This window comes from Poecilia formosa, unplaced genomic scaffold, assembly GCF_000485575.1.
Source record: "Poecilia formosa unplaced genomic scaffold, Poecilia_formosa-5.1.2 Scaffold414, whole genome shotgun sequence".
Lineage (NCBI taxonomy): Eukaryota > Metazoa > Chordata > Actinopteri > Cyprinodontiformes > Poeciliidae > Poecilia > Poecilia formosa.
The window spans coordinates 270,961-288,501 of record NW_006800353.1 but is presented as its reverse complement, the minus strand read 5'-3'; the positions used below and the strand labels follow the sequence as shown (position 1 = coordinate 288,501).

The window sequence follows — 17,541 nt, the reverse complement described above, 5'->3', positions numbered from 1 at the left end:
GCACGCACGTTTCCTCCCCCCTCTCCCCTCCCCTTGCTTCCCCCTGCGGATGAAGCTGATAATGGAGAACTGGTGTGTGAGAAATACGTAAAGGGCAGGGCACGCAATTCTTGTGGAGTAATCCATCTTTACTACAGGGCTGAGCCGTGGAGCAACAGGCGTCTCGCAGGGGGAAGAGGAGAAAGTACATTGTAGGCATCACTCCTATTCATATGAAACTACAGAGAGGAAAGGATCAGCCAGCAGGAGCATTAGATTTCCATGGCAAGGGAATAAGAAAGAAGAACTGAAGAGGATTATTCGGGTCGTACTTTTCCTGACTCGGTAACAGTAAGGAAGAAAACAGCCTGGGCCGTTCATGCAACTTTATTCTCCGATGCTTCAGCGGAGATGGGCAACCACAAAATTATCGTACGTCCCCACATATTTGTGTTCCGTCGACACGCGAGTTTGTTTATGCTTAGGCGACGGGAGATATAGTGCTGGGTGTGAAACAGAAGAAGAGGGAGACACACCAAGGAGCGAGGGAGAGTGAAAACCCTTGTTCATGCTGTTTGGCAATAATCACTGAGCCGAACTGGTGCCAGCAGCGGAGGGCCAGATGGTTCCTATCACCGTTGTGCCTTGTCTTCTGAACAGGGAGGGGAGAGGAAGATCAAGAGTGGCATGTGGAACAGGAAAGCAGTGCCTAATGTGGATGATGTGTCATATAAATACTAATCACACTCGAATCACATACACGGATCTTCAGGGATCTAAATTAGATCCCTGAAGCTCATTCACCACGCAGCCACTCTCAATCTCCTCCTGCTTGGCGCTGAGCCTCTGTCATTATCAGAGGCGATCAATAAATGAGATATTAAATGCTGAATCCAAACCTGAGATTTCTTTTCAACTTACTAATAGCGTCTGCTGCCTTACTCTGCCATAGAGGCCCAAAAACTGAGGGCTCCTGAATTTATTAAGGAATAAAGCATTGGTAAGTAATGCGTCGCAGGCCAGTTATTAACACTTTTGAGTTTCCGGGAAGTAAAACAAAATCAATACAAAGTAGGTTTCTAGAAAGTATCTTTTTTACGGCCTTGCATAGCTTCTTCTAGTACAGCCCAACATAGCTTGTGTTGCATTGTTTCTTATTTTGTCCCGCATTGGAGCACATGTCGTGGTGCTTTGACGCACCACAGTTTAATAGAGTGCGTGCAACAGGATAAAGGGGTGTAAAATTCTGGACTCTGCTGCATCAGGGCAGAATATGTCGTATTGATTGCGATGTACTTAATTATGGGGAGATAAATGTTCAATTTGATATACACACTCAATGAGTGGTTGAATAAGCAGGAGCTGAATCGATCAGAAAGCGGCTCATAGTCCATCGTTTGCAACCAACCTGAAGAATCCTCATCAATAAGTGTGATAAGTAATTATTCAGTAGAGATTATCTGCATAGCATGGAATAGAATTAAGTAATGTCATTGCTAAAACATTTGAGTAGTGCTCATGTCGATTAAGTTGCAGTAAAAATACATACTTCTCGTCCCATTTTATTTTGTAGAAGTGAAATGAAATTGTTTAAAAAAAATGCTGCAGCATTTCATGAAGGCAGCTGTAGTTGTTGTTTGGAAAGTCACTTCCTGTCTCATGCTGAAGCGTCTTTGGGCAAAACACAGAACTCTACGTTTCTTACAGATTGCCTGTCCTGGAGATTGGGGGAATGTTATTTAAACTCTAATAGCCCTTTGATTGGTCTGGGTAAACATCATCAAAGTTTGGGTGTTGAGAGTTACGACGCCATATTTGAGTTGGGATTTTGTTTAGTATTTTTATCCAAATCTGAAACCAGCTTGTTTTTTTCTCTGACTTTGGAATCAAAGTCAAAATACAGTTTTTTGTTTTTTTTTGTTTTTTTGTTTTTTTATGCACAACTGTGCAAATGTCTTGAATTGTCCTTGAGATCAGAATCCTTGTTGATGATGGACAGACGATTAAAAGACATTGTCTTATAAAGGAGAAGCTACCTTGCTAGTTCTTGAGTTGCAAGTCACGCTGATCGAGTGGGGATACACAGAATGTGTTGCCCTTAGAGACGGAGACCTAGGAGGATGGCCGTTACACTAGGACGACTTTAAGCTGAACTACAGGAAACAGTCAGTATGTGCATCCACTATAAGAGACAGTTGTGTTTTTGTTTTTAATAAGCAGTACAGCGACGTCTAACTGAACATATTTGTAATGTTAGGCCTAAAATACTTAGTACAAGCTGCAAAGCAATGGCTCTGCTACTAAGCCTATATGGTGATGCTGTGGTGAATATATAAGCAGAAATTTGAATTGTTGTGGACTGTCGGTGCAAATTGTCCAGTTCAGCAGCTGGACGTTACAGAGTTCCCAGGCCTTAAGAAAAGCAGGTGCTGGTTGTTTAAAGAAATCTTTTTATGGTACTATGAAGTCTTTACCATCTTCAGAACACGAATCTCTCATTTTACCATATAATCTATATTCACTCCTGACTCTCATATATCATCAGTGCATTTGAAAATTCTCTCTCTTGTGGGTTTATAAAGGTCAGCTCTGCTGTCGCAGCTTGCTTATGGTTTTGTGGGATTTTTATAAGATGCATCATAATATCTAGAGTAAATATTGCATGTAACAGACATGAAATCAGGTTCCTAAAACCCTCATTCCTTCCTTACCTGTACAGTGACTCCCTGTAAACCTAACTCACAGTAGCCCTTTAACTTTGTGGCATCTGAAAAAGCTGGAAGAGTTGAAACAAAACCACACACACTCATTCACAGAAAACGGAAAGCCCCAGTGTGTTAGTCTGTGCTCATCAGTGGTCCTAGAAGGAAATGGAAATGATTGATGCTATCTTGTAGTTGTTGTTTTTTTTCAGGTGGCAAACTGCCATCATGCCGTCACACCTCTTTCTGTCACATCTCCTCAACAGCCACTCATCCATCAGAGGCTTCCGCTCCAGCAGCCGTCACTCAATAACCTCACTGTGTGCAGCCAGCCAGCACCTTTTGCTTTTTTTTTTTTTTTTACTTCTTCTAATTCACTTCAGCTGACTTGTTGCTCCTTTGCTTCGACGTCGCAATATTCTGGAAAAATAAAAAATAAAACAAAACAAAACAAAAAAAAACAAACAAACAGTGGATCAACTTTTGCAATAAACAGAGAAGGTGTGCAGTTCTTTTGTTTTGCCCACTTGCTGAGCTCTGGGTGAATATCGATCGTAGGCGGTTGCCGAGGGAAAATCCTGGCTAGAATGTCGAGACAGACTGGGGAAACACACCTCGACACATATGCCGTGCTAAATTTGGGTTGCAGCAGCCCCAGGGGAGCTCAAAAGTAAATGTTTTTCTCATTAAAAGTCAACAAAAATCCACACGGTTTTTTTTTGTTGTTTTTTTTCTCTTGCACAAAAAAATACCGTGTGGTAGTTTTTAGATTTACACCGAACACAACTGTAATGAAATTACTTGTGCTGGGATTCTTCGCACACAAAAGAAGGGTTGATTAACCATCCTGGTTCAAACTTTCCTGCTCAGCAGTCCAGAAACAGTGCTGTGTCTGCAAACTGCGGACATGGAAAAAGATTTACTGTTAAAGCGCCCGTTCTCGAAGTATTCACTAATAAATCACACATGGAAGTCAGCATTTTATGTTTCAAGTGGCATTTTAAAACCAATAAATCAATGTTTTATGTTCTAGTAAAAAGTCACTTTATATTTAAATAACTTCTGTTTTCCCCCCTCATCATTACTAATTAAAGACTGATGTGGTAAATAAATTTAATTTGTATAGTTTTTTACGAAGTCACATCGATCATTCAATGCGTTTTTCACTTACAATGGTTTTCGGTCTTCCAGATTCAGTTTTCTTTCTTGCAGGTTTGTTGCACATTTATGGCAAACGAGGCTTTAAATTGAACTTAGATTTGTTCTCTAAATATCAATTGTCACTACCTGCCTTTATCTGAGGCAGTCAGGATTGAAAGTAGGCCAGAATGTGAGCAGATCATGACTCTGACAGGTGATGCACTTCAAAACAAACAAGCAAACAAATAAATAACAAAAAATAATGAGAAAAATATTTGAACAAGGTCATGGTAACTCTTACAAGAGCGTGACATTGTCCTTGCATATCTGTCTCAGCTACCGTTTCTACTAAAACGCCACATTAGATAATCAGATGCACACAGCAGCCCCCAACAAAGGCATTTAGACAATAGCAGCATGTGTGCTCAACCACCTCCTAAAGTAAACAAGTCATGACAGGGAATTCATAGCAAACAGGATTTTTTTTTTTTTATCCCTCTCAACAGACCCTGGATGCTCACGACTGCGAGGCTCCCCCCTGGCTTCTTGTTCAGAGTATGCAATCTTGTCTCATTTATGCACTTTGTACACCCCTCCTCTACCCGTTTCCTTTTTTTTTTTTCGTCATGTGAGCTCTCCGGATGACACAAGACACCGAGCACTGAAATGCAGGAGCAGGTCGGTCCTCCAGCCAGTGCAGGTACTCCGAGCTGCTGGCCTACATCTGCTTCTTCCTCCTCGGTCCTTATGCTCGGCTTCCTTGCCATTCCTTTCTTGGCCTATTTATTTACAAAGCGGGGGGATTTTCTTTGATCTCTCAAACCTTTCAGGTCCTTCGTCTCGTCTTTTTAAGCAAACAGCGATTTGCGTCATTTACTCGTACGGATGAGAAGAAACGTAATGAAATTAACCTCAGCTCCGCGGTGTCTTCCAGCCAAGCTGCTCTCGGTCTATCATGGAAATCCATCTCTGGTGCTACTTGCCGGAGTCCACTATCATGTTTGTGAAGTCCTCTATCTTCAGATGTTTAATTAGATTTCTTTCTGGGCCCTTTGAGCTTGACAAATTACGGCCCTTTGAGCTCGATGAAAACTCAACTGATAACTCACCGGGTACACAGGGATTGATGGTGTTTCAGCAAAACTTTGTTATGCTGACTGGGTGTCATGTTTGAGATGCTGCTTTAATTATCTCGTGATCTTTAGATGTGATGTAATTCTTCAGGATAACAGCTTAATTAACGAAAGTTTATATTAGCTGCATGAGGCTGTCATCACGAGATGCCGATTTCATTACATCCGTGCGTCCGTCTGTCTGTCTGTCCGCCCGTCCATCTTCAGTCAGGATCCAGCGGATAACCGGATAAAGTCATTCCTCAGCAGGCTGTTCCTGTGATTTAAATTCAGTGTTTAAATGCTAAAGCCTGCCTGACAGTGTTTCTATGCAATAACTACCAATTCATTGGCTGGCCCAAATGTTTCGGAGGAAACTTCAACTTCTTCTTCTTCTGCATTAGGGTCCTTTGTGGTGACCATACACACATAGCATGGGTGAACACATGTATTTACTTTGAAACAATAGCACTTGCTAATCCCACCTCTTTCTCTTCCTCTTGGCCTGTTTATTTACAAAGCGGGGGGATTTTCTTTGATCTCTCAAACCTTTCAGGTCCTTCATCTTGTCTTTTTAAGCAAACAGCGGTTTGCGTCATTTACTCGTACGTAGTGCATGGATTTTAGAAAACCCTTATGATTATTTTCCTCCTCTCTTTATCGTTCCACTGTATTAAGCATGTCCTAATTTATGGACCTATTAGTTTTGGTATCTTTGCACATGCAGATTTCTTGGGACGTCATTCCAGTTGCTTTTGTCGACTATTGACAATTTTCTTTTAATATGTTAAAAACGTTATATTCCTGTCATATTGGAAACTGCCATGAAAGATCGAATCCTACATGTCAGAGTTCATCACTTATGTTTCCTGCCTTCTTTCTACTTTTTTTTTTTTTTTTCTTTTTTTTTTCTGCGTCGATAAAGCTCTCCTTTACATGCGCAGCATTTTTTTTTTTTCTGCGTCTATAAAGCTCTCCTTTAAATGCGCAGCAGTGTCTTTCAGTCTTGCTGCTTTGCTGTTCCAAACGAGACAGTAATGGATGTAGGAAGGCATGATTTAATCACTGCATTTTACAATGTCTAAATTAAAAGGTCTTGTGGTAGACCCACATTTTCTCTGTTGCAATCAGAGGCAAATCCTTTGTTTGAGTTTAGAGTTGATGTTGGACTCTCGCTTCACATTTAAAGACTTTACCCTGGACCCTAAAGTTTGGTGGCTCGGCTGCTGCTGCTGGACATGAGGGAGTTCATTGTAAATTCATTCCTATGAAGATTTACTACTGTCCCAAAAGTCTTCAGCAAATATACCTGCAGTAAATTTACCTTCAAGTTGAGCTTCCAGCCCCATGTAGACTTGTTGTCATTTGGATAAATGCAGGTAAATTTCAGAAGCGTGACAGCTGGGTCAGTAGACATAAGGTGGCTGATATAGAGGTAGAAGAGCAGTAAACAGAAGATGCCTCCGTTTGAAGAACTGGGGATTACTGACCTCATGTCAGAAATGATTTTTATCAGTCTTACTCGCTGCCTGTCAGGAAGCAGCTCATCCGCAGAAACAAGAAAGACAATTGAGAGAGTATGAAGAAAACAAGTGTTTCACCACGGCCTCACCGTTCACACTCCCAACTTTCTCTATCAGTCGGAAATATGCATGTCGGGTTAATTGTTTTCTCTCAATTAGCCTTTCTTAAATTCTTTTTTTGTGTTTATCTGTGTTTGCCTTTAATAGAGCAAAGCAGAAACACACATGACCTTTTAGAAAAAAAAAGGTATCCTGGGAGAAACCGAGTGCCTCAAACAAAAAAAAAAATTGGTAGATTCAGGGTTGGTTTGGATTTAAAGAAGCAAGTTGTTGTGGATTGGGGATGTGGTACGGATGCCTTCCAAACGTTTAGAGAGATGATTTTGGAGTATGTTAGCATGTGAATTATGTGCGAATCTTTCTATAAGGTTTACCTGAAAAATAAGACAAATAAAATAAATGGACACGCAACACCAATGACAATTCCACCTTGGAACTTTGTGCCGTATTTTTAAATTGCAGAAGAGCAGCAAAGAGATTAAATGTGAAAAATAATGGCAGGGAAAGGACATCAGTTAGAGGGAATCTCAGCCTGTTTGGTGACGATTTGCTCCAGTAGAATACATTTCCTCGTTTTATCCAATGCGTTCTTTAAGTCAGTACAATCTGATAAGCGAATTAGAAGCAGTCTAATTCCTGCATCTCGCTCAAGGAGACTCCATCATTGGCGAATAACTCGTTATTAAACCCTAACGCTCCAACTTTCTTTTCTGTGGCTACTTTTCTAATACAAAAGTATGAGGAGGGAACAAATAGAGTGTTGGGATGTAAGTGGGGTCTGGAATTTCAGAGTGAAAAACGTGTCGTGATCTACGGTCACGGATCCTAACAGAGACTGAAAGCTCTTCTGACGAGATGCAAAGCTCTTTTTTTTTTTTTTCCCCCCCAAGGATGTTCAGCCTATATGGTGGGAGAGAGAAAATTGGAAAGATATTTCATGTTGATTGCCTCTGCCCTACTATGTTTCAGCAGAAACCCTCTCTTCATAGAACGAGAGACGGAGGAGAAATGATGATCTCCTGCTGGTGCAGCTGAATGAATGTTTTATGGATGGCAGTATAAAAAAGAGATGAGGCTCTGCCCAGTTACTGTGCCTGAAATACAGTTTTAAAATATCATTTTCATCTAGTCAAATAGTAGCCCAAATCCATTCTGACTTTATCTAACATCCTAATTTACACAAAGTGCAGCGCGGTGCAGGTATCGCATATTTTCCGCCGGCTGCACGGCGACGGCGCGGCGCAAGCAGCAGCTTCGCCGATACAAATTCAACCGCCGACGTAAAGTTGTTCATCTCGAACGGTGAAGCTAATTCTCTCGCTTGTTTGTTTACCTTTAATTAACGGAATGACAATAAACAAACAACCTTGAATTTCGTAGCGTGGCGTAGCCACAAATCTGCTGATTCAAGCCCCTGTTGAGATGTGCCGCTGTAAAGCTCCCGGGCAAGGTCGCTGTCTCCCAAACTGAACGACTGCAACCGGAGGGAGGCTTGTGTTTTAAATCTCCAAGGATAGAATAAAAAATAAACGAGGTACGGACACTCGGTAGGAAAAAGGTAACGTGCCGTTGACTGGAATAGCAACAAACTTGAGCTAATGAGGGCTGACTTTGGACTCACTTTAATTTTTATGCTCAAATGCAGGTTTGTGTCAGAGAACAGAAACTATAAAGCAAGTCCTTACCACATCGTGGTACGTGACCAATATTCATGCATGGAGTATAGACTAGCTTTCAGCCAAATAACCTCTTAATACATTCGATGAACTGGCAGCATTGAGTTTAGGAAAGTGGCTGAGGGATAATGGAAAGATTGAACTTTTTCTATCCCAAACCAATTAGTTACATTTCTAATAACAACTTATCATTTTGCGAACCATAAAAAAAACCAATGAGTTCCCAAAGCTGCTGTTGCAACCACGATCATTACAATCACATTTCATGTATTTTGCTCAGACAGTCTCTGCACTGAACATTGGTTGGGATAAACCAATGTCCAATCCACAACTTCTCTAAGAGCTGGTTTTAATTCAACGAGGCTTGTAAAAAAGAAAAAAAAAAGAAATATTAAAAAATAGTTTGCCAAATTGACAGCTTGGTTGGAGGTGTGCACATCCCCAGGAATTGCAGAATAGCAGAGGAGTTGATAGACGAAGGAGCAAGGACATGAGAATAAATGAGATTATTATTAGGTTTGTGAGGAGAAATATACCAGCACACAGGAAGTCACAAATGATCCAGGATGTGGGTGAATATGCTTCCATGTTAATGATTGAGTAAAGATATAATGACCAGAGAAGTGAAAAAAAGAAAAGAAAAATAACTCTGAAAGTTTAGTTTTATGGCTAAATCTCCCACACAGATTTTTTTAAGGACTGAGAAACGGCCAGAATAATGAGATATTATAACTCAAGTGGCATATTTATGAATATTAGAGAGAAGGTGTCTTAGAAAACTTAAGTTAGTTCAAGTCCAATGAAGCACTTTAAAGTATAATGTTTGGTATCGATTATGTTTGATCAGATTTACTCCCTACTACTTATGTTCATCTGTTCCAGCTGGTGTGCCTAAATGCCAAAATCCAAATGTAAAATTTGAAAAATAAAAACATGTAACCCTTCATAATATACCCATAAAAAGTATTTGTTTTTATTTTATTCAGGTTTATGCAACCTCTAGAGCATTTAAAAGGAAGTTTCCTTCAACTAAAAAAAAAAAAATGGATTCTGAGATTCACATGTAATGTTGCGGGGTTTTTTTTTCTTTGTTTTTTTGTTCTTTACCTTGAATCTTGCATAATCCTCCCATTCGAGTTGCTTTGCAAACAAAGAATAAGAAGCTGGCTTGCGTAACAGTGTTGAGCATTACCAAACACTGATGAAAGGTCGGTCTAAGCAATCAGGAGCTAAAAGCTGGTGACATATTGTGTTTGCCAAAGATCTTGAATGTGCAGCAACACTGAGCTGTTAAAGAGAGAGAGATTAAGACTCATAAACCATTCATTCTCATGAAGTTAATCTCAAATATAAATTATTTACATTTTGGCTGAGCAATATCTAGTCATGTGAAAGTATTAGGACGTCCCATTACATGTTTAATAAATAATAATAATAAAAAAAAAAAAAAAATATATATATATATATATATATATATATATATATATATATATATATATATATCATATTTTTATGTCTAATCGTTTTTCGCCTGTGGAAAAGAAATTTATTTAAACATTACTGTTATGTGGCCTTTGGATGCCTGTCGGTTGTTCATGTTTTGGATCATGGTACGTCTGCATCTAAAATACCAAGTTGCATGATTTGCACATCTAACTTGCCCGCAGGCAGGACTTGAGTTTGTGGAAAGCCCGGAGCAAAAGAATCACAGAGATGTGAGCAGCGCCCTAAAGAGGAGCAGTGGGGAGACCTATGTAAGGTTCACAGCTTCCTGCCTGCCACAGTTTGTGAACTCGGTGAGTAGATGGTTCTGGCTGAGGGTAGGAAGTACCCCCCTCCCCTCCCCTCCGGCCCCCCACGGAGACCCTGTGCCTTGATCACACATTACCATGGTCCGAGGCTATTCATTTTCACAAAGAGAGAACACAGCGGGGGCAGGAGACGAGTCACAGAGGAGATCTTCAGGGAGCAGGAGTGTGTAGTGGCGCAAATAGAGTGGCAGAGAAGATGAGAGAATAGTATATTTTATTTATCTGGGTTATTTCATTGCAGCACAACCCCACAGATAACTTCTATGACTTGTTTTCCTGCACACTGTTCCCTCATTTGACAGCTTTGGAGGATTTTATTTTATTTTATTTTTTTCCACTGTGAAGGAGGAGTCCCGGCTGCCACACTGGAGTTTACCTGAACGTCCCCCCCACCCCCCAACTCCCCTCACCTGCTGTAAATATTGCAAAGGGAAGAAATCCTCTCCACCGCTCTTTGAACCCACACACTTTTCCACTGTTTACTTTGTCCACATCCACTCTGCTCGTATCGCGCCGCTCTCTGAAGTTCGAGGTTTCATTAGGTTTGCTGCGCATTAGAATAGCAGTGGGCATCCGTAGTAAAGTGGTTGAGTGACTGCGGGTGTGGGAGTTGTGGAGCGAGATGGATGCGAGTGCGAGAGTCCTCATTGTTTTTGCTTTAAAAACTTCGGTTCCTGCTGCTGAGCTCCGTCCTCGTTGCTTCCTCTGCAACATTTCTTTCCTTGTATCGTTGCCGAGGGAGTCCTCTTTATTTCCAGCATCTGCGCTGTGATGAGAAACACCAGCTAACTAGGCCACTGCATAATAAGCAAAAAATAGCAGGGAAGAAAAGTGAATAAAAAAAAGGAAAAGAGGGAAGAAGAATCCGTTAATAGGGCGAATGCTTACTAAACATGTAACTGCTGACAAAACCAAGTCAGCAAGCTGATATTTTCCTCTTCCTGTATTGCAGATGCATTCGTTTATTATTGCTTACCTTTTACTGATGGCTTCCAAGGCAGCGCATCAGAGCTCACATCTCATTTTGTCAGTGAAGCCCCAAAGCTACGGCGCCACGTGACTATCGGTGCACCTTGCTGACTTGTTTTTTTTTTGGTGTCTGCATCGACTGCAACCCCAGAATCTCTGCGGTTGGAACTAGTCAGTGATATTCAGCCTCTCTGCACTTGATTTATTTTGTCAAAGTCTTCATTATGGACTGTAGAAGGTACCAGGTGTGGATTCATCAGTGTTTTTCACTGGTTCTTCCCACTTGAGGATCCATCTTTACCCTATGAAAAGTGATGCAACTCAGTATTGAATGGATTACAAAATTTACGTAACTATCAGTAATGAGTTAAATACTCACTAATTGCCTGATGCAGTACAAAAAAACCAAATAAATAAAGAGGTGTCATATTGTAGTAATCATCAGCCAAAAGAAAAAAAAAAACAAGACTAGACAGCTTTAAAATAATAAAGCAATTTAAAACGCTCTAAATTACTCAGAAATCAATATCTTCCTTTTTTTATTTTTCCGCCAAGATTTGACCAATATAAAAGTGTTTTATGCAGAAATGATGAGCCCTAAACTGTAAATGAAGACTGCAGGGAGTGAAATACACTTCGTTTTCATTCATGTGTTGAAAACCGAAGAGTCCAGATTTCAACCCTTCTGAAAACTTGATGTCGAAAAAGGCTTTAAATCTGTAACCTCACTCATCGTTTTGCAATTCCAGATCCTTAGAATAAATAAATGTGATTTGAGTTCAGTCTTCTTTGAACCAGCAGCGGAAATCATTTTGGTTCCTTTTTAAACCAATATGGTTTTAAAACATATCGGTTTATCTTACAATTGAATGTAAGATGTACATCAGCTTTACATCAGTTAGGAGCTGCTTCCTGTAGACACATTCATTTTTTTTTCTTAAAAAAAAAAATAGAGGAAATATAAAGAAAATATGAGATGCACTTTGACGAACTAGGATTGGGGCAGAGTGCATTAAATGTGAGACATTTACCCAGTGGTTATTGGTTGATCCCAAAGGTTTTTCTATGCACTTCAGGGTTTTTTTTTTTTTCATAAGCTTTTGTTACTCCTCTTTGAGAAGATGTTTGGTTATGGGCTATGTTCTTTTTACTTTTGTTTTCAGCCCAGCATGACTTGGAAAACATTAAGATAACCCAATTTCTGCTCCTTTTCTCTAGACGAGTATATCTGCTCTTTACATCAAAGCAATTTGGAGTTGTGTCCTAACCATAGCTACGGGCGGGACTCATCACCCGATCTTAAAGAGCAACCGGGTTTCCTCAGGACACCCAGCATGTCTTCTGCATTTTGCAAGCAGGGTTAGAGATGGGGCGAATCCAAATTAAATTAGATTTTCAAAAAAAAGGCTTTTGTTTCAGGTGGACATCCAAGGTGTTTCACTCCTTACACCTTGAATGTGGATGAAATTGACATTGTCAAACATGACTGGATTATGATCCACGTTTTTCTAGCCACCGAAAACTGTTAAGTGGCAAAGTAGAGAGAAAAAAAAAAAATCTCAAATTTTAAAGTTATTTCTGCCTTACCATTACAAATCTAAAGTTATGATGATAGGTACTGATACTCTAACTTAGTCAAAGGAGACTGAAAAGTTTTAGCTTTCCAGTGGCTAAAACCACCTCACCTAGACAGACACACAGACAGACAAAGACCCTCTGGAGTTTGAGATTGATGTTTATCGCTGCTGCTTCATCGTCAACAGCGAGTCAACATACAAATAATATTTGTTTAAATTTCAGTAAGATATTGATAGGGCGCTACATTAGCTTGATGTCCCCCGTCAAGCTGCGTCACCAACTTCATTCATTCTTCGAAAAGATCTCTATATTCTTGTTTCCAATACAAAAGGTTTATATTGCCAGGTCTGATGCTGTTTGACTATTTCTCTTCCAAGGATCTCTAGAACCTTGTTAGATTATGGCGTAGCATTTTTTGTAACTACATGAGATTTTAAATATCAATAGAGAAGCCAAGAATGACTGCTCAATTTTAAAAGAAATGGAAATGAGGAGGCATGACATTGTTAGAGTATTAATCCGAAATATCCAGCCAAATATACACAGACATGGTTTAAACATAAAAGCTGTCATGGCCGTCTCAGTCTCATCCACTAATTTAAAAGAGGGGGTAACGATCAAGAGAGGTTCAACAAAGAGAAATGGTCAAAGATCCCTCTGTTCTCTGCAGCCTTGTGAAATGTTGCATGAGATGACAAAGAACCATCGAAAAAGGGGGTTTGGTGACAGCAGGGGTCCCACTAATTGTGACAATGGTGGTTTAAAAAAAAACAATTATTAAACATGGTTTCTTTTTACACACTGAATAAATGCACTTAAAGTCAAGGTTATATTTTCACCTTTTTTTTTTCCATTTTAGTAAAATTATTATTTTTTTTTTAATTGTACACGCTGGTGCCAATGGGTGTGTATTGTATGTATGCCGAAAGGCCACCTGAAAGATTTTGCTCTTCCCAACTCTTCTTCAGAAATAGCTTCCTGATCAAGGTGAACCTCACTAATATGAAAACTTTCCATTGTGCGTCATGACTCAGCACCACTCAGAATTACTTATGTGTTGTTTTGCAAGAAGAGGTTCATTTCAAAGAGCTATACGAAACAGGAACAACACTTGAAGAAACGTTCACAAGGACAAATAAAAAAAGATATATTAAAAAATCTGCACCGAGCTATGAATCCTTTGGAGAGATTGAACACAAAAACCCATGAGAAATATAGTTTATAATAAACCATTGCTGTAAACACATGCTTCTACAGTACTGTAAGTTGTTTTTGAAGAGAGATATTTTCACACAAATTGGAAGCACAGGAAGGTGCATCGACCCCAAAGAGAGAGACTCAGAGAGGGATTTTAATGTTCTTCGATAAGTGTTTTCTAAGTATGTGATGTCGAGTAGCAATGTAATTTTTTGTCATTGTCTGTGTACATTTTTTGAAACACATTTCCATATAAAATTGTAATTCTAAGGCATAATTGATCCTGGGGAAGTTTACAGAAGATTGAGTGTTGTTTTTTTTGTTGTTGTTGTTTTTGTTTTTTCTGTCTGCTTCATGTGACCAATAGAAAGAAATGCTGTTTTTTTATATATATTTTTTTTAAATCCTCTTTTCAGTGTGGAGCACGATTTCCGTCTGCAAGAAGGGCAGGTGGTACGAACTTGGAAGGTGGGCGACCCTCCAGAGGGCTCACCACAGACTCCCACCTCCCAGGCCGCAACACCTCACCAACAAGACTCTCCACAACTAATGCGACCCCCTGCCTCCGCCAAGAAGAACCGGAAGAAGTGCTTTTGGTTCCTCTGAGTGTCAGGGGATGGGGGGTGGGGGGGGAAGACATTTTGTTACTGTAATGCACCGCACACGCTTCTTTACAAAAAACAAAAATAAAAAAAAGTGACATTTGACTCTGTGAAGGGGAGGAAAAAAAAACTGTGAAATTACCAGGAGGATTAAGATGCAAATAAATTACTATGACGGAGAAACAGTTTTTAATCTGATTCTATTAAGACATGATGGAAATGATTTCACCAGACTGCACATGTTGTTTCTGTTTGTTTTATTTTTTTATTTTTTTATTTTTTTTTTATGCATCTTCAGCATTTACAAATTTGATCCAGGGGCAGGATGGAGAAAAAAAAAACCCCACTGAAGTCAAGGAAATGCAAAAGTTTAGTCTGCCATATAACTCATAGTCAGGAAGCTATTAGGAGACATAAAGAGAATATATACTGTCAAGGTATGGGAGCGAAGGGACAATACAGCAGATAAGAGAACATATTTATTAAATGTTAAATTAGCAGAATTTATGGGGAAGGGGAGAAAGATTTTTCTTTTATGGACTAATGAGGGTCAGCACACCAGCTTTTATATCAAGGGACATTTAAAAGAAATTATGACCCGATTTAAAACTTTTATTATACTGTAACTGATGAAATATTACATGTGTCTACATGTACATACAGTGCTCACACACACACAAACAAGATCCCACATATTTACATAGAAAGTATATGTGAATTGATAAAAATGGTGAGTTGAGTTCTGTATGTATCAGAGCTGCTTGGATGCTTTATTTCAGATATGGATTAATGCTCTATAAAAGTATTTTACCACAGCTGCTTGGTGGATGTGTGGTTATTCATTCAGAAATAATTTTTTTTTAAAAATCAAGGAAAACATGAAAGTTAATGACAAAAGTGGAAATAACCTAAATGTTTACTGCTTTAAAACAAATCATCTTGTTTGTTTTTTTAAACCATTGAAAAACAGCTACTTTAATAAAACATATTTCTCAGCAATTTGTGTAATGACTTCTGACCTAAGTTAAATGCTATTACGTGTTTATTTAAGCAAATCTGCGTAAAGAGTTCTTAGAACAGGAAGGCCACAACGATCAGCATCCTCCGCTCATAAATACCGTAGGTGAACAGTATGAATATACTTCATTTTAATCCAAGATCAAGGTTTAAAGAGAAAAGTCATTTACTGGCAAAAATGCAGAGGAGGAATGAAGGTGAAAATAAACAACTTTACTCAAAACAGATGTTCAAAAATGTGTTAAAATTAAAGATACAAGGAGGAATCTTGGAATGACAGGACGATCTTACCAAGAGCTGACTAACGGGTATTTATGTTGAAGAGTTGATTAAACGAGGAGCAGGTGGTTGATTAGAAAGTGAGCGAACACAAGTAAGTGAATTTGAACTGAGAAAGAAGAAATGTCTGACAGAAGACAAAGGGAACAGAGAGCAGAATATAAAATACATTTAAAATACGAAAATGCAGCAAAATACAAAACCAAAGTCCCAAATATCATGATAGGAACAGCAGCACGCTTCAAATAAACACACATATCACTTTCTAATAATAAATAGCTGAACAACTGGATAAACTCAGAGGATACAGCACATCAATCTTGTCATAACCTCACCTAAACCGATTCAAATGATTGGACTGTGAACTTGATTACATGCTGTCATGTATGTTAACTTTAAAGCTGCCATATATGCTGGTGTTTTACACAAACATTTGTTTTTACTTAAATCAATGAAGGAGACTTTTTTGAGGACATCAAGTTTTGTTTTTTAGTCTTTAAACATGTATTTTTTATTTTATTTTTTTATCCTACACAGTGCACATATTTTACAACATGGCATGGAACACAAAGTTTTCTGGTCATAAATAAAAACTGCTTTAATAAAATCATTTATCAGATTAGAAATGAGATAAAGCTGACTTCAACTTTTATCACTTTTGGTTAAATCAAGTTGCATTGGTCTATTGCACATTTGACAATGTTGTATATATTTTTTCACTATCAGCTACAGGTTTTTCAGACAGTTTTATGTCATACAGGACATCATATAAATCACAGATGTGCACCAGTGCTACAGAACTGATGCAAGTTTTGCTCAAACGACAGTTACCTAGTAACAGCGTATCTTATAGTAAGGCATGGAAATGCACTGACTGAGATTCACTCATATCCAAATGTTGAATGTTTCAATTATTGGCAGCCTGACCTACTTTTTGATTAGTTTTGCTCCACTTGGAGGCACTGATGGAGCATTAAATTTCTGTCCCCACATGGTCCGTTGAGTCTTAAAGAAAAACAGACAGTTACGTCTACGTCAAATTTTACTCCATACATTGATTGTAAATATCAGATCATACTCAGAAAGCATTGAATGAACCGATGAAAAGCGTCTAGAGAGGTCCCCCTGGTTTCACCTGTTCACTTTCTTGCACCTTGGTCTTTCGTTGGTAGCAAAGAGATTTCATGCAATAACACAGTGTTTTATAAGAACAAGAGAACAAGTGACGTGTTATTTAAAGCCAAATATGGCCTCTTGTTCCATCGTAGCTAACTGCTTAAACTAGCAAAGGCTCAGATTTTTGTTTTCTAAACCACTTGAATGGTTTGGGAGACGTTAGTCTTCCATCACCTCTCCTTTTTCGTCTTCATTTAAGTGCAACCCATTGAAATATAAATGTAAGTTTGATCATAATTCATCATTTTAAGCCTAATTATGATTTCCAGGAAGATTTCTTGATGGAATTTAAGCGAAAGAGGCTTTTCATTCCTCAGATAGCAGCTCAGACAGCCCACTTTCATGGACACTCCAGGGCAAATCTTAGGAAATTAAGCCTCAGCTGTTTGATGGCAGTGAGAAGCCCCAAATATTGCTACTTAGTAATTCATGACACACATAAGCTGCTTCTCAAAGGCTCTGAGGTGGTATGAAATCCTAATTTAATTCAAAACTTTGCAAAGCGCTCGCTTTTGGTTTGTTTGCCTGCTTGCACTGCTGTCACTTTTCCTCCCTGACTTAAACAAAACAGATAAAAGGCAAACTGCTCTGTCTTGGCAAAAAAAACAACAACAAAAAAAGGTTATTGGACGGGAAAGAGGTTTCAGGCGTGCATTTAAGGCAGAAGTTTGTGATCCCGGGACTTATAAGTTTCTTGTTTGTCATTTTTCAGGGCTCACA

At 39.0% G+C, this 17,541-nt stretch overlaps 1 protein-coding gene across 5 annotated transcripts in view; it reads left to right on the top strand.

Moving 5' to 3' along the window:
- The window catches only part of LOC103155148 (serine/arginine repetitive matrix protein 1), a 55,791-nt gene extending 41,311 nt beyond the window's left edge, over nt 1-14,480 (top strand). For 3 of the 5 annotated variants that reach the window (XM_007576704.2, XM_016663331.1, XM_016663333.1), the window contains one exon: nt 14,164-14,480. In XM_007576704.2, coding sequence (XP_007576766.1) covers nt 14,164-14,353 — 190 coding nt within the window. In that variant the 3' untranslated portion in view covers nt 14,354-14,480. The remainder of the gene's footprint in view (nt 1-14,163) is intronic. The other 2 variants (XM_016663334.1, XM_016663332.1) reach the window with 1 other exon arrangement.
- Nucleotides 14,481-17,541: the final 3,061 nt, after the last annotated feature.